Consider the following 27,239-nt stretch of genomic DNA (forward strand, 5'->3'; position numbering starts at 1 on the left):
TCTGGTTCTCTCATGATATTTTATGCATCAAGGCACTTGTTAAATACAATAAAAACGCCCTCCATATTTTAGTTACAACAAATAGGACCCTACCAATGTTTGAAAAACTATATTTTCTAGTAGCACGCATTGTTTTTTGCAAGTTGAGATCTAGGAAAGGCACACTTCTTCGCATTATTGCATGGCAATAAAATAATCAATCTTACCTAAAGGGTGGGGGAGAAAAGGGAAGGGAGGCGAGGTCAGGCAGATAAAATCTCCATCTGTCTACACATGCAAAGAGACGGGAACCCCCTGAGAAGCAGAACCAGGGGGAATCCATGTTTTTGTGCATGGATCGGGCATTCATGTATTCATGGTCACCACTTCAGTATCAGAAAAGGAGTATTCTCAGATGCTTTGGTAAACAAAGTCCACTTATCCAACAAGTCTGAGTCAAAGCTCTAATTTAGTAGTGTCCAATGTTCAATCATAAAATTGCACCAGGAAATTGAGCACATAAGCAGCAGAGAAATTGAAAAAATACAAAATAAGAAACTGAAGAAAGAAATAACTAACGTCAATAAAGGTCTTGAGCGATGTATGTCACCAACAAATGTCTGTCAGGTGGTCACCAGATTGTTTCCCTGAGAACATGAAAAGGTGGGTATTGCTTATTCCGGTGCGGCCAGAGAGTCCTTTGCATAAAAAATAAAAAATAAAATAAACAACGACAAAAAATCCAGCATCCTCTGCATACAGGAACACATTCATGATAGCATCATTTTTCAATAGAAAAAAGATACGAACACTCTCAAAGACTTCAGAGTTCTTCATGACGTGGAAAAGGGCATGCAACATTACTGAAGTCACAGTCTGCACGAACTGAGTCAGTAGCAAGGAATTCTTGGAGAGGAGACATGCAGTATGTGGAAAATAAAGCTGCCAACCATTTGGAAAAAATTAGAATTGGCAATGCTCCATCCTAAAGGAAAATGTTTATGTGTCCATTCTAGAAAAGAGGATTGTAGTGTGGCAGGTCTCTTGCTTCCTCCCAAAGGGTTCTATCATTTAACCAGTGTTTCCCATGGGGCTTCCTGGATGTAATGCTTGTGGAAAGGCTTGCATGTATATGGGCGCAGAGGTCATCGAGGTTGCAGTGTACCCCTGTGATGAAAGCATGGTTGGCAAGGCATATGTAGACCCCCCTGGAGGTGTCATAGTCTGATTGGCTTCATACATCCCACTTTCCATCTCTTCTAAGTGTGGCGGCAGGAGCAGCCTCTTGCCCTTCTGTCGACGATTGCAGAACCAAACACGGACTACCTACCAGGCAATTGAAAAACATATTTTAGAATAGAATACAAGAAAACTCACAACACAAAGTGTACAGTTAGAGGACTGTAATGACTAATACTTTAGAATAATACTTGCAAACTTCGAAAAGTAGCATTATGGACATATAAACAGTTTTCATTACCCTCTGAACCACAGATATACACTCATGTATTGGTTTATCAGTAGCAGCGTACCATTTTCAATAAGTGGCTTGTAATTTATCCATTAACTCAAAGTGGTGCATAGTCGGTGTATCGAGGATCTGTTATCATGGACTTTGAAGCCAATAGGCAGCAGTGCCCTTCTATGATCCCTTAAGTAAAACCATGGATGTAGGGAACAAAGGGGCATGGGTACATACTCATACTGTTGAGTATGGGTGATTATTAGGAAGAGGGAAAAGGTATCTGTGAGAACCTTCCCAATGAAGAAATTGGTAGGAAACACAATTCCTGAATTGGTTGCCTTGACAGGGATAGCTCAATAATCTGTGACATCATTAGTTTGAGGAGGACATGGGCAGGCTTATATCCATGATCCCTAAACTCCCGTTCATCCAAATAAGAGCAAATTAAGTTAAGTTATGATCTGCTGGTAGAGAATTTGTTACAACTTCTACCAGTATTCATGTGACTATGTGGAAATCAATGAGATTTCCTGATAGGTCACACAGTCTCTTTCATCTTCCTTCTAGGAGTGGGTGATAAATTCAGCTCCACCGGCAGATTAGACAGAATGTTGGCACTGGGAGAGCACCTGCAGACATTTTCTCACTGTGAATGCTCACAACCGATTACACTGAGAAAGCTGTCGCTCAAGTAGAAAATCTGCTTGAGCAGCAGCAAAATCAACTCAAGCATCAGCACCCTTTAGTGCTGACTTTTCAGACCAGAATGAGATACTGGCACTAAAAATCTGAGTGATGTGCCAATTTCCACCTGTTCGCGGAACTCAGCGAATCTCGCAGAGTTTTCATGTAACTCTGTGGAATTCCACAGAGTGAAACTCAGTGAGTTCCACCCACCTCTACTTCCTACACAACTTAAATCCCCCATGAAACCTATTGCTTGTCCTATTCTACATTCTATAGTTTTCCCATTAACGTAATTATAAAACGTGGCACCTTGGAAACGTCAGAAGCTATTTTAACTTCACAAGTGCACACCACCAGCTGCTCTCAACCCTTTCACCTACAGAATTCCTCCAGTATATATGTAGAATGGTTCTCATTCAGTGACTCACATCTTTTTCCAGACTGAGGTCTTCAGCAATCTGATAGATCTCTTGGGGTCCCGGCTTTGAACATTTTAGGAAGAGGTTTTCTAGAGTGCCTTTCACATTGTTCTCAATGCTGGTCCGGCGCTTCCTCTTCCGAGCCTGCGCCAGCATTTGTTCCATATTGCACAACTAAAGAGAGAAGAACACAAAAATCTTAAACATGAGGGTTCAGATGACAAGCAGCATGTAACTTGTACCAAAAGGTGAAAGATAGAGTTTTGAGCCGTCAAGGATTTCTAGTATCCATTTACTGGCACTTACTAATTTATTCAGGACCCTCCTCCGACATATCTTCCCCAGCCAACAAGACATTCTTACCTAAAAGTCAGTGTGAGAAGCAAGGTACTATAAAAGCACTGGTGCACAAGCAAACCTTAGTTAATGAAGTGGAATGTGACATCCATCACAGAGGACTCTCATATCAGCCAGAACTTTCTAGCAATAGACTCTGGATATAACATGATGTTTAGAGGTGTTCTCTTTGTGTACATCATTCTCATGGGAAGTTATTTTCTATGGCTTGATCTTGAACTCATGAACCCAAGCAGTAACTACCCTAAGAACCACAGATCCAGAAAACAAACCTAACTTAGATTCAGGCACAGAAGAACAGGAAATGTTCTGGAACACCCAGCAATTTGAACAAAGGACAAACTACCTGACCATCAACACATTACTGAATAATAAGCTGCTCAAAGAAGACAATTGACTGCTAACTGGAATCATGACATGCAGCAACAGAGACCAGGGGTTACCACCCTTGCGCCCTGACTTGATCGCACTGCCCTTAGGCTACTCATCACAGGGTCAGAACCACTACACAATTTATTCAACTAATACTCCTTATGCAGAGTCTCTTATACCCTTACAGTTCCTTCTCCTCTCTATGGGACAAAGGACAAGTGAGCATGTAAAAAATGAGCCCCAGGTAGCCACAAGGGAACATGTTGGATCTAGAGCTATATTGAACACTTAAGATACTGAGGCCCTGATTTATACTTTTTGGTGCAAAACTGCACTGACGCAGTTTTGCACTAAAAAGTTTAGCACCAGCTTACACCATTTCTGTGCACCAGCCGGGCACCATATTTATGGAATGGTGCAAGCCAGTGCAAAGGGTAGGCTAGCGTAAAAAAAATGAAGTTAGTCTGGTGGGGCTGGCGGTATTGAAGAAGGGGGTTTTGCACCAAAAAATGACATTGGTCAGGTTAGAGTAAACAAAATGACTCTAACCTGCCTAGAGTCATTTTCTGACACAAAACCATCCAAACCAAATGACTCCTGTCTTAGAACAGACAGGAGTCATGCCCACCACCTCAATGGCCAATGCCCAGTGTCCTCTGGGCATGGCCATTGCACCCTGGGCCATGTATGGGGCCCATTTCAGGGCCCCCTATGGCACTTTAAAAAATAAAATACTTACCTGTACTTACCTGGGATGGGGTCCTCCATCCTCCACTGTCACTCTGGTGTGGGTTGGGGTGTCCCTGGGACCTGGGGAGGTCACCTGTGGGCTTATTCCATGGTGTTCCACCAGGGAAATAGGCCTACAGGTCCCCTAATGCCTGCCCTGACCCAGGCGTTAAAAAATGGGGCAAAGAAAGCTTTGTGCCATTTTTTGACCCCTCCTCCCTCCTGTGCACCGTTTTTGCACGGGAGTAGAAATATGGCATTAAGGCCATAGAGTAATTTTTTGCATGGGAACGCCTACCTTGCATCTCATTGAGGCAAGGTAGGTTTCCTCATCCAAAAAATGACCTTAACTCCATAAATTTAGCGCTAGACGGGTCTAGCACTAAAGTATAAATATGGAGTTAGTTTTGCACCACATTAGAGTAAAAAAAAATTACGCTAATTCAGTGCAGAGTATAAATATGCCCCTGAGTACCCAAATAAGAGTCTCTTGTAGCTGAATCTCATGTGGCATTGCAAACCCCCTTCTCTGTTGTTTCTGCAATTAATCTTTCACCACATCCTACCAGAAAAGGTAACATGTTTGATTCCTGTGTAAGTCCGTCTGCCTCTGGGTACCACCTACCCAGCCCAGACGTAAAAGATCTGCAGATGGCTTGCCCAGGTGTCCTCCTAACATACCTGTTCCATATTTTGTGTGTTGTCAGCCTCGTTGAGCCATCGTTGTAAAAGAGGCTTCAATTTGCACATGTTCTTGAAGCTCAGCTGTAGCGCTTCAAAGCGACAGATGGTCGTCTGGCTGAACATTCTCCCTAAAGAAACAGAAAAATACAATATTCATCTGATGCAGAGGCAAACGTGGGCTGGGAGGAATACCTGGGAGTGATCCTTTCTCATTAATCCTAACCTGAGAGATGAAATGGTTCTATTTCTCAACATTGCTAAAAGAAGTGCATGGCAATAAGGACAATAGGGATTCAGCTGTGAGGGAAACAGAGAAAAATAATCAGGACCTATGACATATAGGCACAGATGGAGTGTAAATATGTGTTTTAGTATATGTGCCCAGTTTTGACAGGTGGCAGCAGGTGACGGGGGCTGGGACAGGGTTCTGATGCACAATCACAGCTCTAGACCTTCTCCATTCTTGGCTTATTTCCAACTTCTGAGTTCTTTTCCTACAGCACTATGGCACCACTGGGTTTTGCTGCACTAAATAACAGTTGTGTCTCGCAGCTCTTAAAAGGGGCGGGTGCAGCGCGACGGGGAGGGGAAAGGGGACAAGAGGAAGGGAGAGTGGGGGGGATACATTAAATTTTTGTTTTTTAAAAAATAAAAACATACCTGAACGCAGGTCGAGTTGCGCCTCCATCTCTGCTGCAGCCGGCAGCAGGCACAGGCTCCCAGCCTGCACTGCTCTAATCCTGACGCTACTCAGAGCAGCATCAGGATTGGCTGGAAGCACCCAGCCCATTGCACATGTGTGTTTGGCCGGCCCGAGACGGCCGTCCAAACACATATGCGCACTGAGGGAGAGTGCTGAGCACTCCCCGTCAGTGACGTCACCCCTGTGGCACCGCCCCTTTCAGAACAAAAGGATAATAAACATAGTTTTAGTTTATTATCCTTTTGTTCTGAAAGGTTTGCAGCTTCTGCTGCTGGTGGGAGGGGTGAGGGGGCGACGCTCCTCCGCCCTTATGGAAGAGCCTCTACTGCTAAATAACAACAACATAAACACATAAGCACAGGATAAATACTGCATAATGCAGCATTGCTATTTAGCATTTTCAGCATAACCATCCAAAATCCCGGTCCACCCTGAATGAGGGACTCATATATTGAAATAGCACCTACCCAAGCAGTATGCAGGTGCTAAGCCTGAACCCAGGGAGACAACAAGGTAAACCAGGAACCTTTTCAGCTGTTTTGTAAAACAATTGAGCATAATGATATTCTAGAGTGGTTGGCACACAAAAAGGGATCTATGTTATCACAACAAATGTATTTGTGATCACATTGTTTCTTACAACAGTCAGTTATTGATGACAATGTCTTTTTCATTTTGTCGAGCTGTGGGATGCATCTGCCCTCCCTTTTCCCTTGTCCCTGCTCTTATGGTCATGCTCTAGGATGGATTTGGGAGAAGCTGAATTCAACATGCATTCCCTATTAATTAGGTAATCCCGCGTGAAGTTGAATGGAGTATGTGAAATTTGCTTTGGGAAGTCCTTCAATAATTTATTGAACTGCAGGGCCATATTATTGACAAAACAAGCATTGGCAAAGCCAGTAGGGCCAGCCTCCGAAAGCTAATGCGATGGTACTTTTTTTTTTTTTTTATTGCAAGGATGTGCAAGAAAAGTAAAAAAGAAAAGAAAGAAAACATGCTGACATCTTAAAGTGGTCAAAGTGTTTGCAATAAAAATGTTTTAATTTAAATACATTCTATAGTGTTGTGGTTTTACTAGTGATGTTTTTTAAATATCAAGACTTTTTGCTGCTTATATGTTAATATTATTTTTTAAAGAGGAAAGAATAAATCACCATCTAACCAAGCACTCAATATTACAGTCAACTACAACTATTACGGTTCCACATATAGACTTTACAAGAGCAACTTTAAAAATGCCATCTAAATAGGCACCAGAAGTGTAGGCAAAATAAACAACCAATACTTAAAAGTTAACAAAAAACGCACACTCAGAATCAGCTTTGACACTGAGGCGGATGTGAACAAAATGCACAAACATTGTGCAGTTACTTAAAGTAAAGGGAGCCAATGGGTAAACTGGGCAGAGCCACTGAACTATGGTATATGCTGTGGTGGATGGACACAAAATGTGAATGACAACTTAGCAGATTAATTGATAATGTCCCCTAACCTGAAGCCCCTCTAAGTATGCATGTTGTGTATGGTATCTTCTGGTGAGACCCTTAACACTGTCTCAGAGGCCACACCAAACAAATAAACATTTCCAAGGTGGGAAGCACTCCTAGAGATATATCATATCTTGCTGGAATGTGAGGGGGGCAAAAACCTGAGGATAAAGAACATTTTGTCTCATTAAAGTAATTTTTGGAACAAATGCACTAGCTAATGTCCATTCTCTTTTAGAGAGCAACCTATAAACGGTCACTTTAGTAGTTGATTTTTAGGTCTCGCCTAATACAGCACGTGCTGTCATTTGTGAAACATATTGGTATCTTACAGTGATCTTCGAGCCCATCTATTGTTTACTATTGGTTGGCTTTACTGTTGCTGCCATTTGGTGGCTTCTTATTTGTTAATTATGTGGCTTTCCCTCCTCTTCTTGCTTTTGTCTCGCCCCTGGAGCATGAACACATTACTATGTTGTTCCACTGTTTGCTTTTTCAGTTGCTTCCTTTTCTTGTTGTTTAAGCATCCTACAAGAGTGCATGTGTTTTTCCGTAGTCTACCTTGTGTGTGTCTCACCGCCCCTATGCTGTACTCCGTGTTCTGCTCTATCATGCGTGTGTGTCATCCCCGTTCCCACCACGTTACCTTCTCACCTATGTGTTTCCTCCTTACCAGCTCCATATTGCTATCTTTCACCCAATTTATCTCCCACCCATGCCTCCATTTTGCTTCTGACCTACCTATGTCCCCATGTTGCTTGCACCCCTCATCCCCCATTACCTCCACCACCCAACCCCTTGTGTTACTTCCGTCCCATGTTGCTTTTGCCACCCGTGCTCTGGGTTGCCTCCACCCCTTTTTCCCACGTGTTTCTTACACAAACCACCTGCGTCCCCTCATGTTATTTCTGCCCCCCATGTTGCTCCTACCACTTGCTCCTACCACCCACTTTAAAAAAAAGAAAGCTTTTGCACATTTTTTCTCTTTTTAGTTACTGATCCAACTAGGATTGGTACCAAAAAGAAAAAAAAAGGTGGCCATGTCATTTTGTAGGGACGCACCTACAAAATGAAAGGGTCGGCAATTCCCAAAGCTTTTTTCTTAAAAGCCATTAATGGGGATAGAGGGTAATGATGGGTGCAGTCCACTAACACCAGATAAAATAATCTAAACACAAATCACAAGACTCACCATATAAACTTCCCAGCGCCAGGCCCACATCTGCCTGGGTGAATCCCAGTGTGATGCGCTTGTGCTTCAGTTCCTTGGCAAACTGCTCCAGTTCTTCATTGGTCGGTGTGTCCTGTTCAAGGGATCAGAGAGAATCTGGTCAGACAGGAGAAGGTGGCGGAGACGAAGCTGAACCATAGACCCCCAGGCCACTCCACAGACATGAATATCTGTATTTGAGGAATCCTAATGGCTAAACAGAGCAGACACAGGACAAGTACCCAGTGTACAAGAGCAATGGAGAGCAGACCAGATGATCATACGGCCATTTGCCTCAAAAGAACCAATAGTGGCCACACAGTCAACCCTCAAAGCACTATGAAGCAATCGAAGCCCTGGCTCCTTCTTTTCTGCAGCTGTGAACTGTGCAGATGTTTCCAGACTGAAACGATACATAAGTATTTCACCAACCATTCTCTTTGTTTGAATTACAAAATCGAGACATCAGGACCACTGAAACTGCAGGAATGATGCCCAGCACTTGCTGTTTGTTAAGCCTTAAAGGAAAATACTGAGGGGCATATTTCTACTTGTTTTGCTCTGAATTTGCATACCTTTTTAATGAACATTTTGGGCAAAACTAACTCCATATTTATAGTTTGGCTCTAGACCCATCTAGCGCCAAAGTAATGGAGTTAACGTCATTTTCTTGGTGTGGAAACCTACCTTGCATCAATGAGATGCAAGGTAGGCATTCCCTGCAGATAATAACAATACGGCCTTAACGCCATATTTATCCCCCTGTGCTAATATCAAGAACGGCGGAATAGGGGCCTAAAATAATGGCGCTAAGCTTGCTTAGCGCCATTATTTAACGCCTGGGTATGGGCAGGCGTTAGGGGACCTGTGGGCATGTTTCCCTGGTCAGAGACCATGAAAAGAGCCCACAGGTGCCATTCCCTGGCCACAGGGACACCCACACCAGATGGACACCACAGGCTGGGGAACCCATCCCAGGTAAATCCTGGTAAGTATTTTCCTTTTTTTTTTATTCCCTCTCGGGGCCCTAACTTGGGGCCCCAATGGTCATCCCCAGGGACATTTGTCCTCTGACCAAGGCCATTGGGGTGGTGGGGATGACTCCTGTCTTCACTAAGACAGGAGCCGTGTCCATGGGGGTTGTGCGCCAGGAAATGACATTACTCTGCTTAGGGCATTTATTTCCCTCTAAACAGAGTAGCGCCATAATTTGGCGCACAGCCTCGGTTCCCCCTATGCCTTCCCCACCCAGTTAGCGTTATTTGCAATGATGCTAACCAGGCATTACTGCCAATTAGCGCCATTCCATAAATTTGGCACCCGGCCAACATCCAGGAATGGCGCTAGCTGGCACTATACTTTTACATGCAAAACTGCGCTAACGCAGTTTTGCTTGTAAAAGTATAAATAAGGACCCGAGTGCGTTACACAGCTGAACAAAAATAGGTGTTCAAGCAACATAAAAACCCTTCTAATCTCTGCTTTAAGGAGATGGGCCCTAAATTCCCCAAGAAAAGCAGTTGCAAAATAACTGGAATGGGCGATGCTGGGTGTTCTGCCCCCTTTCTATATGTGTAAGGGTGCCTTGTACTGCTGTAGCTTGTACTTCACCCTGTGTATGTTAAAAAGCTTGCTTCGTCATGCCTATGAAATAACTACTTAACTGCTGCCACTGTATGGTACTTTTTTCTTTGCCTGTACTGTGAGTGAGAGAGAGTGCACACGAGTGTGTAAGGAACCTTGAGCTGCTGCTGCTCAGGCTGTACCTGTTCTGTGAGTGAGACATGGCTGCTCTTGCTACGCCTCTTGCATTCGTGTGATCTGCTGCTCGCCATTCTGTACCTTTTATGTGTTTGGGAAGCTTGAAAAAAAAATTCCACTGTACAAAATCCAAATGAATTGTTTTCCCAACAAAATGCGTACAGCTTGAAAACGTGTTACCCTGCTATTTGCAGCTGTGGCCTGTAGGTGGCAGCAAGGTGACGTCGTTTCTGTAACAGCTATAGTAGAGCGTAACTTTCTATTACACCATGACCGGCTGTTGCAGTAAAGTGAACTTCGTCAACACGACCCCTTTACAGCTCAGCATTGATGCTAAAGAGCCTGGAGATCATGCAACACATATGGGCAGACTTAGAAAGGTTTTGCATCGGGTTTGCTTTTTCAATGCAGACCCGATGCAATTTTGAAAGAAAAAGTAACGCAAATTAGTCCAAAGAGCAGCTTTGCGTTTCTCACCCTCGAGGGAGCGTTCCATGGGAGGTACATGGGCGTTCCATGTGCTACAACCAGGGGCTTTTGATGCAAAACCTGATCTACTAACAATAGTAGACAGGGTTTTGACGGGGTTGTGCCGCAAAAATTATCACCACTTGAAAGCAGGCGTTAAAACGAGAAATGCTTTCTTTTCCGACTTTGCATGTGCGCGCACTGAGCAGCCTATATACAAAGTAAGAACAGTTTTAAATTAAGTCTCTGCATAGTGTTTTGTACTGGAAGGACACCTTTCCAGTATTAAACCTATGCTAGACTCACGCAGACACCTCTACACTATGGCATTGAAGTGTGTGCGTGGAGTTAGGCAGCAAAATTCTGCACCAGCGGTATATCTCAATAGATATGGCACCTTTCCTCCTCTCTCCATGTCACACAACGCAGTTTAGCAACTTTGTGTGCTGCGTTGTTTGACAGCTACCTAAATCTGGGCATAGATTGTAAGGACATCTAGCAGTATGTTGCTAGGTGAATTTATGTCACTAGGACACTAATTTACATTGAAACATTTATTTTTACTGCGTGCATGCTCAAGAGATACCTTAATTTGCCATTTAATTGGAAAGAAGTAAAAGTGTTGCTCAAAATTTTAAAAAGCAGGAATAAGAGGGAGGAATTTATCAATGGTTATGTTTACTGGGAAGTCAAAATTGGAAGAGCGTGATTTTTGATGAGTGCAAAAAACAAAGACATTTGCAGAATTAACATCTATGGTAACTGGACTAGTTGTTTCACGCAATATGTGAAGAAATGTGGTGATGCTGCACAAGAACACGTGGTCCAGTGCTTTAATTTAGATGTATCCTTTGTCCTGCATTAGGAAGTTGAAATAAACATTTTCATATGATATGGATTAATAATATCATGGGTTTCTGAGGCACTTCATGCAGGGGTGGCTCCTCCATTAGAGCGCCCAGCTAAAATACCCCCAGAAATGCCCCAGAGAAGTAAAATAAAATGGTAACAAAGATAATTCATTACCATTTTATTTTTCGTCACCCCGTCCTGAACCGAGTGCCGGGGGTGGGAGAGGCCTGCTGAGTGGGTGGCAGTAGTGGTGAGCTCCCTGTGCACCTACTTAAAAGTGCGCATGTCACTTTGGCCAGCTGTCTTGCGGCGGCCAGCCTGACATGCACTCTTTTAACCTCTGAACCCAGCTGTCTAAGGCAACTGGGTTGCGAGAAATCACAGGGCTCTAGTGTCCTCGGGAGCGCCGAGGCAGGCTGCTCCCTCCAATCCTGGTGCATCTCACATGCTGTTAACAGCATGAGAGCAGTGCCAGGACTGGTTAAGTGAGTTAGCTGGGACTCTGGACGTGACGTGAGGAGGAAAAAAAGAAGAGGATGGGAGTGAGGAGAACATGTCTGAGGAAATACGGTAAGTAGCTTTTCTTTTCTTTTACATTTTTTTTATGTTTTTTTTACTTCACCCACCCACCGCCCATTTGCCCGCCCTTCCAATCGTTATAGTTGCTAGCCGCCATTGACTTTGTGGCTACATTTTATGATAACTTTTGATTTTTATTATTATTTTTCTCCAAAGCCAAATAGTTAGGTCTGGAAATTAATGGCATTAGTTTATAAAAAAAAAAAAGGGTATAATATCAGGGCTGGTGCAAGGGCTCTGCTTCTTGAAGGGAATTACAGTTTGTGGAAGTTTACCTCTGGCAATGGATACCACCTATTTCAATATGTTATATCAAAGTTACTGCAACTTTTTCTAAGTGCTTGTCTAGTGCCACTTAGTCGTAGAATATGTGCAGGGTATATATTTTTTCTAACCCATGTGTGCTGCTGACTACCTCGTCACCTACCTCCTCACCCCCCAGTGCCAGGGATGGGAATGAGACAAAACGTGGTAATTACAGTGGATCCTGTAATAAGGGCCTATATGTTGAAATCTAGTGAAGATGATGTTCATTTCATGAATTGTTCTTTTGTATTTGCTAAATCACTGACTTTGGAGATATAAATATTGACATGGCGAGACCTGGTGTAGTCATTAAAGAGATTGACATTGCCTAGGCAGGTGTACTTAATGGAAACTGGATGTGGGAATGCTGGTTCCTGTGGCATTGCCAGACTCTGTGCAGATATAGAAGATGTGGACACTGAAATGCATTATACTGCTACATAACACATAGGCATGGTCAGTTCTGATGAGGATGCTGGCCTGATGAGGATGCTGAAGAAACGGGCATGACCAGGAGGGGTGTATTTTGAGAAATTATGTGCATGGCCACTGGAATTATGCAGCAGAGGAGGGCCAAAATATGTAGCAGGTTCGAGTAAATTATGCAGCAAGAAAAGCCAAACTATGCAGCTTAATGTGGTACATTTTGTGATGTGTTATTATTTTGTCATCCTTAAACTTGTTAATACTGTCTGGGCATTGGTTGCACCTCGTTAGTACCAGTAGAACAACCAAATATAGCAATAAGAAACAGAAAGGTGACAAGTCAACCCATATAAAGGGCCTTCCACTATTCAGCAACACTTGACGCTGCCTTTTTAGCAACTTTTGAACCTTTTGGGCTAGGAACAATTTGCGTTTGTTAAAATCTGAAGACTATGCAGCAGAGAATGGATTATGTGGCAAATGCGGCAAATCTATGATTATGTGAAAATCGCCCCAGCCACACAATCGCATAATTCCAGTGGCCCTGATCATATGTCTGACGGGTGTCAACTTTAACAGACAGGAGATTAAATCTGAGTTACACATTCAAACTAGGAGGATAAAATACAAAAGTGGATGGTGGCGAACAGCTTGTAACTGACCAGCGCAGACTGAATTGATCATGTTGGAAAAGAAAGAGGTCTATGTGAACCTCCCTTTCCCCTGCTCTACAGCTTGGATGTCCTCCTTGAGGAAGTTGCTTCCCTCATGGGCCAGGTATGAGGGTAGTAAATAGTTCCTTTCATCGACTATTGCCACCAGAGTGCCTCACCTCATCCTATTAATGGAACTTAAAGCCTTGTAGTTGGTACAGTGGGGGCAAGGAGGGACTTTGTCCTGCAGGCACAGCTCCTTAAAGATGTCCCGAGCTATGGGGAGGATACCAGCAAGTGGCTATTTGTAGGCATGGCATATTTCACAGTGCGGCTGTCTTGAATCCTAGACTGCACTAACAAACTTGCTGCACTCATGCTCTGAGCGTCAGACGAGCCACAATTGCAGCTGATTGGGTGTGGGCACCCACGCATCCAACGCCCAAGATTCTCCACCCTCGCCACCACTGCCAATAGGGCAGAAGCAATGGCAGGGGGAACTGGTCCCAAAATTCATCCCCATTCCCCCGGGGCCGTGTTCAATCCTGCAGAGGGATTCTCGTCTGCAAGAGCCTGGGGAGCAGAGATCCTGCTCTTAGCTCATCTTGGATCCACTGACCTGCAAGAATCACTGAGCCCAGGATACGAATTTGTAAATTAAATCAGTATAAATTGGATTGCTTCACTTTAGCACATTCGGTTTTATCAATGCACAGAGTTCTCTTTATTAAAAATGACGGTTAACCCCTCTCTTTCTGCGCCGACGACGACTTTATTAGTGCTCCTAGAGGCAGGTCTAGTGCCTCCTGGAAGCCTTTAATGTCGTTACAGATGGAGCAACATTATGGTCTATTAAACCATACACAGTAGAGCTTTTTGCATAGTGTTCACTCTAAATTGAATTATTTCCATATGCCCTTAAAGAGGGTGATCGCAGAAAAGTAATTGAATAAGAGTAATTACACGGAAGTCACATAATTTAGTTAAACTGGGAAGCTGGGACTGAAACCAATTTGTTAGGTCGGGGACCCAAATAAAGGATTAATTTCATTAGAAATAACTGGTACACCACCCCCTGCAGCAGCTCATCAGGACCAGTAGGTGGCACTGTTGCCACGAACTAAAGTTCGTCTTTTTTAAACAATTTACATTACTTTTTTACGCAGTACAGAATAATAGAAAGCATATTGAAGTCTGGAGATTCGAAGAATTCACAGGAATCGAAACCTGTTGTCACATTCCCAATAATCCCAAACGCCTCTCACAAGTATAGATGATGTCACTGAGGGGTCAGCAGCGTGTGCTAATCACAATACAGCCTTTTCAGCCAGGGTGCAGCCTAGCCTCAGCAGGTGTCACAACGATACAAACAAGAGGGGCGCTAACCCAGCCCATGAAGTGTGTTACACAGCCCCCAAAACTTGGCCAATTCTGGGCAGTCGTGACGCCAACATACACCAGTCTATAATAGCACACCTGGAATACAGGGATAGAGCCAATAGCAAAACCACATCTTGGCCCATCAATCCCATATCACAGAAGAGTGTCACGAAATAAGGCCCAAATTTATACTTTTTTAGCGCCGCATTTGCGCCACTAAGGCCCAAATTTATACTTTTTGACGCTAAACTGCGCTAACGCAGTTTAGCGTCAAAAAGTTTTGTGCCGTCTAACGCCATTCTGAAGCGCCATGCGGGCGCCGTATTTATGGAATGGCGTTAGACGGCGCAATCAGACCGGCGCTGCCTGGTTTGCGTGGGAAAAAACCACGTAGACCAGACAGCGCCGGCGTAGGGGGAAAATGGCGCATGGGCGTCTTAAAATGGGGCAAGTCAGGTTACGTCGAAAAAATCGTCGTAACCCGACTTGCGCCATTTATTTTCGACGCCCATCCCCCATCAACATGACTCCTATCATTGTAAAGATAGGAGTCATGCCCCCTTGCCCAATGGCCATGCCCAGGGGACTTCTGTCCCCTGGGCATGGTCATTGGGCATAGTGGCATGTAGGGGGGCACAAATCAGGCCCCCCTATGCCAAAAAAAATTAATAAAAAAATACTTACCTGAATGTCCCTGGGGTGGGTCCCTCCAGCCTTGGGTGTCCTCCTGGGGTGGGCAAGGGTGGCAGGGGGGGTCCCTGGGGGCAGGGGAGGGCACTGTGGGCTCATTTTGAGCCCACTTGTCCCTTAACGCCATGCCTGACCCAGGCGTTAAAAAGCGGCGCAAATGCGCCGTTTTTAGCCACGCCCACTCCCGGGCGTCTCTTTTGCCCGGGAGTATAAATACCACGTAAAGGCCTGGGAGTCATTTTTTAGACGGGAACGCCTCCCTTGCATATCATTAACGCAAGGAAGGGGTTCACGCTAAAAAATGACGCACATTCCGGGAACTTTGGCGCTATTCGCCTCTAACGCCATAGTATAAATATGGCGTTAGTTGGCGTTAGTTTTGCGTCGAAATTGCGTCAAAAAAAACGGCGCAATTTCGGCGCAAACGGAGTATAAATATGCCCCTAAATGACGAAAATGCGGCGCTAAAAAAGTATAAATATGGGCCTTATATGTCTTCTGGATTGACCCAGATCATTCCGTGGAAAGATAAAAGGCAACTAGAGCTGCGCCTGCAGAGTCCTGTGCAAAGCATCTAAGCTACACAGCAATATTTGCAGTCCATATTAGAACATACAGGTACTGATTAAGCTGCCTGACACATCCACATCACCAGAAAAACAACTCAACCACATGTTTCTGATTGAAAACTACATCGAATGCTCAACACATACACACACCACTGAAAAAGCTAAAACACTTTGGGGCCTGATTAATACTTCTTTAACGCCGCATTTGCGTCATTTTTCCATTATTAGGGTCGGATTTATGCTTTTTAAGCACCACAATTGCGTCATTTTTTGACGCAAAAGCGGTGCAAATGTAAAAAAATATAATTGAATTTTGTAAGTTTGAGCTTTTTTTGCGCTAAAATAGTATAAATCTGGCCGTTAGTGATCCAATCTTGGTTATCAGCATTTGATGTTATAGAATGTCCTTCTATTCCAAGAAACCTGAATGGACTATCCTGGTAAGATGCCTCAGCGAGTTAATGCCGAATTCTAACATTTGATTGGCATGACTTCTAGGCCAACTTGACCATCTATCATAAGTGGTCGGTAAACTGACTATCATTAAAATGTGTAATAGTATCACCTGTTATTTACAGCGCTTAGAAACTGTGTAAGTGGGTTCAAAGCACTATGTATAAAAATATATAATTGTTATTAACTGGATGGCCCATAAATGCCTTCTTCCACAATGGAGTTATTTATCATTACACTGGTACTCCTAAAGTCTATCGTAGCAAGGGCTTAATTTGTGCCAGTATTTGCAGGTGCTTGGTACCAGTCCTTATTTTATACACTGGAGCACATTTATTTATGACAGTACACTACATGTTGGGGCCATAGTTTACCACTGAGTTTCATTACTAAACCTGGACAATTAAAACCCTTTCTCCAGGTCTGGAGGCTTTTAATTAAATGCGTTTCCCACCAAAAGCGGATAGTTTTTTATCACTGGTCGCCTGGATGATGTCCTTATCTTAAATACATCCTTGCCTTCACTGTGCCCCACAGGCATGTTGCCTGCCACGCTGGCCTGTTATAAGAGGTGCCATCATACCTGCACAGTACAAACCAATAAGGATTCCGAGCGCATCTGTGTATCTATAAACACTAACAAATTATCCTTAGGCCAGGTAACCAGCGACACTGTGCCCCAGTCCTAGATGTTTGTTTAATAATCAAATGCATTCTGGGAGGTGTAGTTCTAGTTCACGTCATTTAATCCAAACACAATTGAAGCAATGATTTGTAAAACAAAAGCCAAGGACTGTCACAGTCCATCCTTCGTGATGTGGAGTCCTCTGATGACCTTATTATGCTGAATTGTTTTGCTTAAGTATTGCCTAGGAAACCAGTTTTAGATAATTTTACAACCTGATGGTAACAGGTGACTCAGTCTATCTATCCAGTGCTGTGGACATAGGTTAATAGCATTAATTAGGCTAAGACGTGTGATAGCACTGATTTGTAGGCGAGAAGCCCAGACTTCTAGGTCAGAAACCGTGCCCAGTGTGACATAGAGTTAGGCAGCCGTCCTGTGGGTGGCTTACCATCTTACAACAGATAACGTGTCCAGTTTGGGTAACGGAAATAAGGTTTGGTCACTCTCTTGCATTTTATATGTCATTGTCAAGTTCTGATGCTTATACTAAACTTTAAGTGCATCAGCGGGGCTTGATTCAAGTATGTCCATTTGTTCCTTTTAGTGCAAAAAAGATTACAGGCATCGAGGTGTATTTAAAATTTCACTTCTACCTATTGAACCTTGAAGTCTCCTGAAACTGGGTTATTTCACTTCTGTTCCCTTCAACATCTGCTCCCCTTCCCACTCTCAGGGTGTGTCCCTTAGAGGCTGAATGATTGCTCTGACATCCATTTGACAAATCTGGCGGCTGGGGATGCCGTCTTAGACCTCAGCTCGCGATCAGAGCTCTCTAGGTGTGGGAGGGAGGAAGAGGTTAAAAAGCGTGTCTCCGACACACACCTTGTTTTATTAATGGTGTCTCTGCACCGACCAGAAACAAATCGTGCTACATGTATCATATGTGATGAAGTCCGGGCAATAGCCATCACGACATTGTCATTTAAATGCATCGGTCAATTCATTTAATTAGTCAATTAGACGATTTAATTAGCGCAGACTCACCATTAATAAAACATTAATATAACAGCTAGTGTGCCTTAACGCCCATTTTTACTGTCCCCTCTTGTGCACATCTCGACTACCCCCGTACTAGCCTTGCTGGGGTCGGAGTTTGAGGCTATTGCTCCCTACTGTGGGACAAGTGGTAGGATTTTATACTGCAGGAGAGTCACAGTTATGCTTCCCCCCGCCTCAATGCGCCAGGAAACACTGGACCACCAATGATGAGAGTCCCGGATATTCGTCCGGTGGGACTTGTGGACCCCCTTTGGTGTTCATGTAAGATGTATGCCTTTGATTTTTTTAAACAATTTTCAAAAAGGGTACAGGTCACAAGAATTCCATATAACATTTCTTGATTATGACACCCCAGTCAGGAATACAAGCAGTCCATATTGTATTTTGTACATACTCTCTACTAAACTTCACGTATGGGATGTTTTCCTTCACTGCATTGAGTTTTTGCCATGGGCTGTGCCTTCCCAGGATCTTGCTAGAGTTCCTCTCCTAGGAGTCAGAGAATTATGTATTTTGGTCTACAACAGGGTGTTCCCATCAAACCCACTTCTGGGAAAAAACATGAAGTGAACATGCTCCAAGAAAACCTCTCAGTGTGTGGCAACGGGGCGTCATATTGCGTTATGCAGTGCTTTAAACGAGCAGGTACTCTCCGGTACTGAGTACCTGCACGTCTTTAATTTGATAGTGGCAGTACCTGCACTTCTCAAAACTGCTGTAATATACTTAATGGCAGAGTACTGGCACTTCTTAGCAGCAAACAGGGTCTCATACTGTATCTGGCTAGTGAATGGTGAGGTGGGTGACACTCCCCTCCTCCAATGCACAGTGGCATACTCCCATAAATTGAGTTTTATTGGAGTTTATTTTAGGCTGTTCTCTGTGCCTAAAGCAGTGACAACATCCAGCTATTGCCCCTGCTCAGTCAGTGACCTGTCATCGATTAGTAATTCGCCTGCGGGAATTTTGGTTGACCATGTTTTATGTGTTTTTCGTACAGCTGCTAGTCGAGGTTCTAGGTCAGTCAAGATATATTATAAGATGGGTCCCTGACGCACACCAGACATTGGGATAAGATAGGTTCTGTGGGTAGGATGTTTATTTCACAGACCAATTTACTAAACACAGGGCATTTAGTAGGTATACACCAGTGGTTAATTATCTGCTGCTTACATTTTCTCCACAAAGGCCTTGATGAACTCAGTGTATACACAATGCAGCGGCACAATATCACTAACTAGAGTTACTTGGTAGCAGAGGTGGAGCCACCGTGTTGTGATCTGTTGCCACCCCTGCCTCTGTAAGCTATCCAGCTTTGGTAAGATGCTTGATTCCCTCAAGGAATCAAATTGGAGTAGGATGCAGGATTCCTTTAATTAATCCAACACGAGCAATGTGTATTTTTTTTTTTTTTATGAACAGAAATGTCCAAGCACTAATACTAGAAAAACCCACAATATCACAATCTTCATCGTATGGCATTCTATATTTAGATAAAATTACATATGATGAAGATTGTGATACTTTAAATCTGGGACATCATAAGAAATATCTAGGTAATGATGGGTCATTTGGTTACATATTCTTTTGACTCCTGTGTATAACTGATTGAGTCACATATGTGGCTTAAGCCATGGTTATAATGTTGTATGATTATGTATACTTACATGATTTCCCCTCCATCTGTTACTTTTTTCTATTGGACTTTGTGTAAAGTGATGACTTTTTAGCGTTAACATTTTATTCTATGGTGACGGTTATGTATTGTGTTTTATATATTCTGGTTTGTAGCCCTGACGAAGTCCTTGAACAGGACGAAACACATTGACTACTTGATGAAGAAATGGTATCCAAAGGGGAAAAAATAAACAAAACCAAACATATTGATCTCTCTATGGGGCTGAACTCAAACTTTTTCTTTATGATGTTATGAGAACTGCAAATATGATTGGTGTTCCACAAGATGGATCTTGTTGCTGAACACAGATTCACATATATTTATGTTTTTTTTTTATTGGTGCTTGACATTTCATTTTATATTGTTGAATGGGCTTTATGCCCTAACTGGGGGGTGAGAAGGGCTGACCTCCTGGTCCAGTGCACTAATAAGGACATTTGATTTTTCCTACAATGATAGGTGTGGGTTGCTGTGTACCACTCTTTTATAAATCAATATATTTTTTTACCTCTAAGTATAGAGAAGATGACGCTGTACTAAAATTTATATATGGATTAGTCCAGGAGCAGGTCAGCATGGAGCTATATTAATTCCTGTCAGTGATTGGAGGTGTGTGTGAAATGCAATAAGCAGCTCAGTAATTATTGGTCACAATATAAAAATGTGTAAATTACATTAGGACCTAATTGATTAAACAAAGAACGATACTGGGGGGTAATAGGAATTAGTGCAAAAAGGAAACAATATAAATTTATTCTGATGATGACAGAGAGTAAGTCAGATAATAGGCAACAAGACAGAGTCACATAATAGCTCAATGTCTGGGGATCTTAAGTAAAATTATTATAGATTCAGGCTTGAATGATGTTGAGGCATGTTGCTGCAATGTGCTGTGCCTAAAAGGAAAATTGCTGTGTATGGATGGTTTTAATTACATAAAAGGGAAACAGATACCAGACATGTTTGGGAATTTGTGTGAGAGACTTGATGCTTCTGTATAACAGTAATTCCAAGTTGAGAGATATAGATGTAGATTGGAGAACAACATTGTAAATATGTGTGAATACAATGAAGAACACTGTGAGGGAGCAATATGGATAATGGGCAATCAAGTGACACATCTTGGTTATGTGGACATATAGGCCCGTATTTATACTTTTTTTAGCGCCGCATTTGCGCCGCTTTTTGACGCAAAACGGCGCAAACCTACTAAATACAATGGTATTTTGCAAGTTTGCGACGTTTTTGCGTCAAAAAACGACGCAAATGCGGCGCTAAAAAAGTATAAATACGGCCATAATGCTGTACCTTTATTGTTGTTTTTAAAGATTGTTTTTACCTTACAATTCAGGACAGAATATATGATCTAAAATGTTTTGGAAAAATATATATTCATGAATGTCCTGAAGAAGATGAATTAGAACAATTATTCCACAGAAACGTGTCAACAAAGGCCTAATAACAATCTGCCAGCACTGAAATATTGCATTTGAAAAAATAATTAATGGTTGTATTATGACACATATTTGTAGATATGTATAGGATTTATGCCAAATTACGTTGGTCTGGTTTTTAAATTCTTACTTGTCATGATAATTTATGTTGGTTGTTGTTTTTACGGTGTACAAGGCATATGATTATTAGTGAAAAGCTGATTTTTATTACAACTGCAAAAAATGTTTTTATATATATGAGAACCTTTAGGTCTTTCAGTGTTCACACAAATGAATCATAATAAAAGGAATTGTGTAAGTGAATTTATGTTGTTATGGTAGCTCGGTAACTAGGGGAGTATTTTGTTAGATTTCATTTCATACTTATCAGTGGTAAATTATCTTCTGCTTAAATTTTTTCCCCAGTAACAATACTTTGATAGCGTCAAAAGCATTGCTGAAGTCAGTGCATACATAATGCAGCAGCACTGTGCCACTGGCTAGAGAGTTACTTGTCAGCAGAGCAAGGGCCACTATCTTGTGCACTGTGTCCATCCCTGACTTAGTAAGTCATCCACCTTCATAAAGATGCTTGATTATTTAATGGAATAGATTTAAAGTAGGATTATTACTTCACAAATCCAATTTAAGCATGGTGTATGATTCTTTTATTGAATTCAGTTTGTGCAAGGTGTATGATTTCTTTATTGAATTCGTTCGGAGAAAGAAAGGTGTATAAGGTGTATGGTTATTTATTGAATTCAGTTTGAGTAAGTTGTAGGATTTCTTTGGGGAGTACATTTTGGGAACAGTGTAGGATTGCTTGATGGAATCCAGCTTGAGTAAGGGGTAGGTTTTCTTCATGGAATCCAAATATAGCAATATATAGGTTTGTTTCATGGAGTCCAAACTAAGCCAGGTGTAGGCTTTCTCCATTTAATTCAGTTTGAGTAAGGTGAATGATTACTTTATTGAATTCAGTTTAAGTAAGGTGTGTTCCCTCATTGGATGCTGTTTGAGTAAGTTATAGGATTACTTCAATGAATGTTTTCTAAATAAGGTGTAAGATTTCTTCATTTTAGTCAGTTTGAGTAAGGTGTATCATGGAAATAAGGTGAAGGATTCCCTCACTGAATGCTGTTTGGGTAATCTGTAGTATTCCCAGTGCTCAATTTGTAATAGATTGAGGTCCGGTGCTCATAACTCTCCTCAGAAGCCCACGGCAGGCATGATCAAATGGTGGTGCACCCAATACCAAGGCTGTGTAGCCTGGAACCCACCTCAAGCCTCTTTGAGCGATATATAAAAACAAACTTTCATAAGAGCAGAGTCATTTAATAGCAACGGGGAGAGAGACAAAAAGATGAGAAATGCGTTTTATAAAGTGATGAACTGCGTGATTTGACGTATATATGAACCTGGCCATATGCTTGGAAGTGCATACAAATGCCGTAGACCGAAGAGGGAATCCAGAGAAATGTCAGAAAATAAATTAGGAAGTGGTTTCCTCGTTTCGACTGAAGCTGTTCTTTTGATCAGTCCCAAAGAGGGAATATGGAAAGTTAATTGGGAAGCGGGGAAATATATTCCCACGAGCTCATCTTCAGATGCTCGCTTCGCTATGTTTTGTGAACTGCTTTAAAATGTTTTTAATTAAACTGTCAAATCTCGAGAAGGCCAGGCAGCAAAGAAATACGAAACAGTATCATGAATAAATAAACATTACTACTTGTTCCGGAGAAGAGAACACATTGCAGTCTCATTAAAAAAAGACTCTTGGGTTTAAAAGTACTATTGCAGGTTTTAGGTGATTTAACACGGAGGATAATAGATGAGTAAATCGCATAGCACTTAAGGAAGTCCAAAGTCTGTGTCTTCCATTGCGCATAGCGCTCAATCTATGTTAGTCCTACGTCGCTGTCTCCCTTGTGTGCTCGTCACTCAGGGTCTGCGTCTTCAATAGTGCATATCTGACTCCCTGAGGGTCCTTTGCATCGTCAGTGTCCCCTAATACACATGTCACCCACTGTGTTTGTTTCTCAGTGTCTCACTCCCTGCACCCGGTGTCCATCTTCCATGTGTACTCTGACTCTATGTAAGTCCTGGGTCAGTGTCTCCCAATGTTCATGTGTCCCCGGGTCTGTGGCGCTCAGTGTCCCGCGTCTGTGTCTTCATTTGTGCATAGATTTGAATCTGTGTGAGTACCATGTCACTGCCTCCTTATGTCCACATCACCAAGGGACTGTGTCTTCATGGCAAGGCAGTATGTGCTGGATATAGGCTATAAGACAATAGAAGGTGATGGAGTGACACAGTGACATATACCAGGGGGGTGGATATAGGATATAGACGGAGTGACACAGTGACATATACCAGGGTGGTGGATATAGGATATAAGACAATATAAGGTGATGGAGTGACACAGTGACATATACCAGGGGGGTGGATATAGGATATAAGACATTAGAAGGTGATGGAGTGACTCGTTGACATATACCAGGGTGGTGGATATAGGATATAGACGGAGTGACACGGTGACATATACCAGGGTGGTGGATATAGGATATAAGACAATATAAGGTGATGGAGTGACACAGTGACATATACCAGGGTGGTGGATATAGTATATAAGACAATAGAAGGTGATGGAGTGACTCGTTGAAATATACCAGAGTGGTGGATATAGGCTAGATAACAATAGAAGGTGCTGGAGTGACACAGTGAAATATACCAGGGTGGTGGATATAGGATATAAGACAATAAAAGGTGATGGAGTGACTCTGTGACATATACCCAGGTGGTGGATATAGTATATAAAACAACAAAAAGTGACGGAGTGACACGTGACATATACCAGGGTGGTGGATATGGGATATAAGACAATAGAAGGTGACAGAGTAACTCAGTGACATATACCCGCGTGGTGGAAATACGATATAAGACAAGCGACGGTGATGGAGTAACTCGGTGACATATACCCGGGTGGTGGATATAGGATATAAGACAAGCGAAGGTGATGGAGTAACTCAGTGACATATACCCGGGTGGTGGATATAGGATATAAGACAAGCGAAGGTGATGGAGTAACTCGGTGACATATACCCGGGTGGTGGATATAGGATATGAGACAAGAGAAGGTGATGGAGTGACTCAGTGACATATTGCAGCAGAAAGTGAATCAATGGAGGCTGAGGGCAGAAGTGGAAGTGACCACCTGTGACAGCCGAGATGACGGGGCGATGGAGCGCAGCAGAATGGTCAGGTTCAAGGGAGCACAGAAACAGGGGGAGAGAGCACGGGCACAGTGCGGTAAAGGAGTGATATCAGACAGGGAAGAGAGAAGCTTAAGGTGAAAAGATGGCAAGGAAAGATGCAAGGGAACGGGTGGAGGGATGAAACAAGGCATCAGAAGTGCTGTATAAGGCGGCAGGTGAAGTGATAGAAATAGTATTTTATATGGCGGCAAGTGAGAGGATAACATAAGGCAGCGGGTGAAGGGGTGATGTAGGGCAGTAGAAGTTGGAGAGATTACATAGAAGAGCAGGAGGGTAAAGGGAGATATAGGGTAGGATGGTGTTAACAAGCGATGATATAAGGCAACGTGTTAATGGATGACCTAAGGCAGCAGAGTTTGAATGGGTGATATACAGCATCACAAAGGTGAGGGCGAGATACAAATGAAGACATACTACAGTAAAATGAAAAAAATAACACAAAGCAGCAGATGGAGGGGTAACTATGTTGAGTACATAGTGTAAGGCAGGGATGGGGGAAATGCTTTATTCCTCTCAGAGAATTGGCGGGAATTGGTGCCTCCGTGTTAATCTTGTGACTTTGAGTAACGGCCAAACCGGCAATCTGCGTGTGGTAGATTTTTCCCCTCTGGTTTCTAGAATGTGAGCATGCATGCGTGAGCCAGACGTCGCGCCCCCCAGCACGATCATCTAATGTGAGTGGTCACGGTCAGGGAACTGCTTCTTGGCTTGATTTGCTGCCTGCTCGAGAATATTTTCCACTCCAGAGGCAGCAAAATCAAATCGAACGGACATGCTTTCTCGAGCACCGCATGGTGCAGTTTGCACTGTTAGTTTTTCAGCATGGCTTGCGATACCTGCGCTAATTTACAGCGCGAGGTGCGTTTTTTTCCACCCCTTAGTGAAACTCCACGGAATCTTCTGAGGTTTTTATGTAAGTCTGCAAGATCCACCCGCCCCTAGTGCAACGCTGAAAAGAGCAGGAGGAAACATATGGTTAATTAAGGAGTGATGATAGAAAGCAGCATGCCGATGGGCCACATAAGGCATTACAAGTTGAAATGACGGTACATAGTGAAAGGAAGGCGAGATAAAAGGCAGCAAAAGGTGAAGAAGTGGTGGCTATATCATGGTTGCGTGTCAAGGGATGACGTCAGTGGGAGAGTAGATAGAAGAAGGGTGCAAGGCAGCTGTGAAGGGATGATATAGGGCGGCAGGGAAAGGGGTGACATAAGTGGGCAGGTGAAGGAGTTATATAAGTGGGCAGGTGAAGGAGTGATATAAGGCAACCCATGAAAGGGTGTTATAGGGCTAGGGGTGAAGGGGCGATACAAGGCGAGAGGTGAATGAATGACAAGGCGTTGGAAGTATGTATAAGGTGGCAGGTGAAGGGATGATATACGGCGGACGATAAGGGAAGAAACGAGACGGGAGTGAAGGAATAAAAGCGCAGGTTGCAGAGGGGATGATATAAGTCGACAGGTGAAGGAATGATACGAAGGGATGAAGTAATGGCGCGGACTCTGGCTCACCTCGTCCCCGCTGTCACTGGACAGGCCTCCCTCGGAGGTCGCCTCGCTGGAGCTGCTGCCGAGGCTGGACACCCCACTGGAGCTCTGGTTCTGGGGGCTGACGTAGAGGCCGGGGTGGCCGGAGAAGGCCTGGCCCGGGCCGCCGCTGGGTGTTGAGCCACCTATGCCCGGCCAGTAAGAGAGGTTCCAAGCCTGAGGGTAGTAGGGGGGCGCGGTCCCTGGGGGGCTGTACTTGCTCTCGGGGGACCCCCGTGGTACCTCGTCTTCCGACAGCGGCTCCTCCTTAAACTCCCTCCGGAGCTCGGTTTGCCCGTCCCCCGGATGTCCCCCAGAGGTTCCCGGCTGGCAGAGAGGCTCAGGGGCCTGGAAGGCGTGCCAGGGCCTAGCCTGCCCGGGGTCACCCCCTACTCCAGGAGGCTCACGATTCTGAAAGGGAGTCTTCACCCCGGGGAAGGGTAGGAAGGGGTGTCCAGAAGGCTGAGGGTGTCCCAGGGGGCGCGGAGGAAGCTGCCCCATGGGCCGTTGGGAGGTCTCGCCCATGGGACGTGGAGGGGCCTGCCCCATGCCGGAGTACATGCCGTGGCAATTCCCATCGTGAATGCCCGAGCCCATGTGGAAGGGGACCCGGTGGTCCTGAGAATACATAGTGGCCCGTCTGTCCTGCAGAGGGTGAGGGCGATGGGGCCACTAGCCTATTCCAGCCCTCTCTCTTCTTGGAAGTTCACTCCTGGCTGATGATGGGGTTGAATGGCTGCGGGGCTCTCTGGGTGCGCTCTCGAAAACCAAGCAGGGCCTCCTGATGCCCCCAGATGTCTCTCGGTGGCAGCCGAGCCCTCTCTACAGGACCCCTCTGTCCCTCTGCCGCAGGTCTCCAAGGTCTGAATAAAATGCCCTAGGGCTGCACTCTCAGGACGTCCGAGGTCTAAGCTGTGACCACAAAACAGAGCAGCCACATTCTCCACCCATGAGCCGAGCCATTCACACGGGCCACTCCCCACCCAGCGGGACACCAGAAGGGGCACTCCCACAGTACCCTGAGTCATCCCCTCTCTGCGATAGCCCAACTGGAAACTCCCGTCCCACTGAGAGCCACAAACAGGGACTCCCAACTCCAGTGACGTTCCCAGAGAGGGATTCTCCCAACGTACCCACAGACACCCTCTCTCTGGGACAGCCCAAGAGAGGGATACTTCCACAGTTTTAGGAGACCTCTCAAGCCCCCACTCCAGTGACAGCCCCACCGAGGGATATTGCCACACCAGTAAGAGCCACAATGAGGACATCCACACCTAGAGAGGGACACTTCAAGCCAACAAGAGCCACAGAGAGACACTCTTGCATCACTGAAGCGCTGATAAGGACTGTTACACCCCCACAGAGCTCCAAGATGGAGACTCACCCATGAGCATCGAGGGACCCCTCT

The 27,239-nt window shown here is 44.0% G+C and overlaps 1 protein-coding gene across 1 annotated transcript; it reads right to left on the bottom strand.

Annotated features, from left to right (window-relative positions):
- LOC138301210 (POU domain, class 5, transcription factor 3-like) lies at positions 1-27,239 on the bottom strand. Its single transcript, XM_069241453.1, has 5 exons — positions 25,817-27,239; positions 8,078-8,189; positions 4,690-4,820; positions 2,560-2,724; positions 1-1,305 (listed from the first exon to the last, which is right to left on the bottom strand). Exons 1-5 carry the CDS (start codon positions 26,459-26,461, stop codon positions 1,051-1,053), a joined length of 1,308 nt encoding a protein of 435 aa, XP_069097554.1. The 5' UTR covers positions 26,462-27,239; the 3' UTR covers positions 1-1,050.

This window comes from Pleurodeles waltl, chromosome 6 (assembly GCF_031143425.1).
Source record: "Pleurodeles waltl isolate 20211129_DDA chromosome 6, aPleWal1.hap1.20221129, whole genome shotgun sequence".
Taxonomy (NCBI): Eukaryota; Metazoa; Chordata; class Amphibia; order Caudata; family Salamandridae; genus Pleurodeles; species Pleurodeles waltl.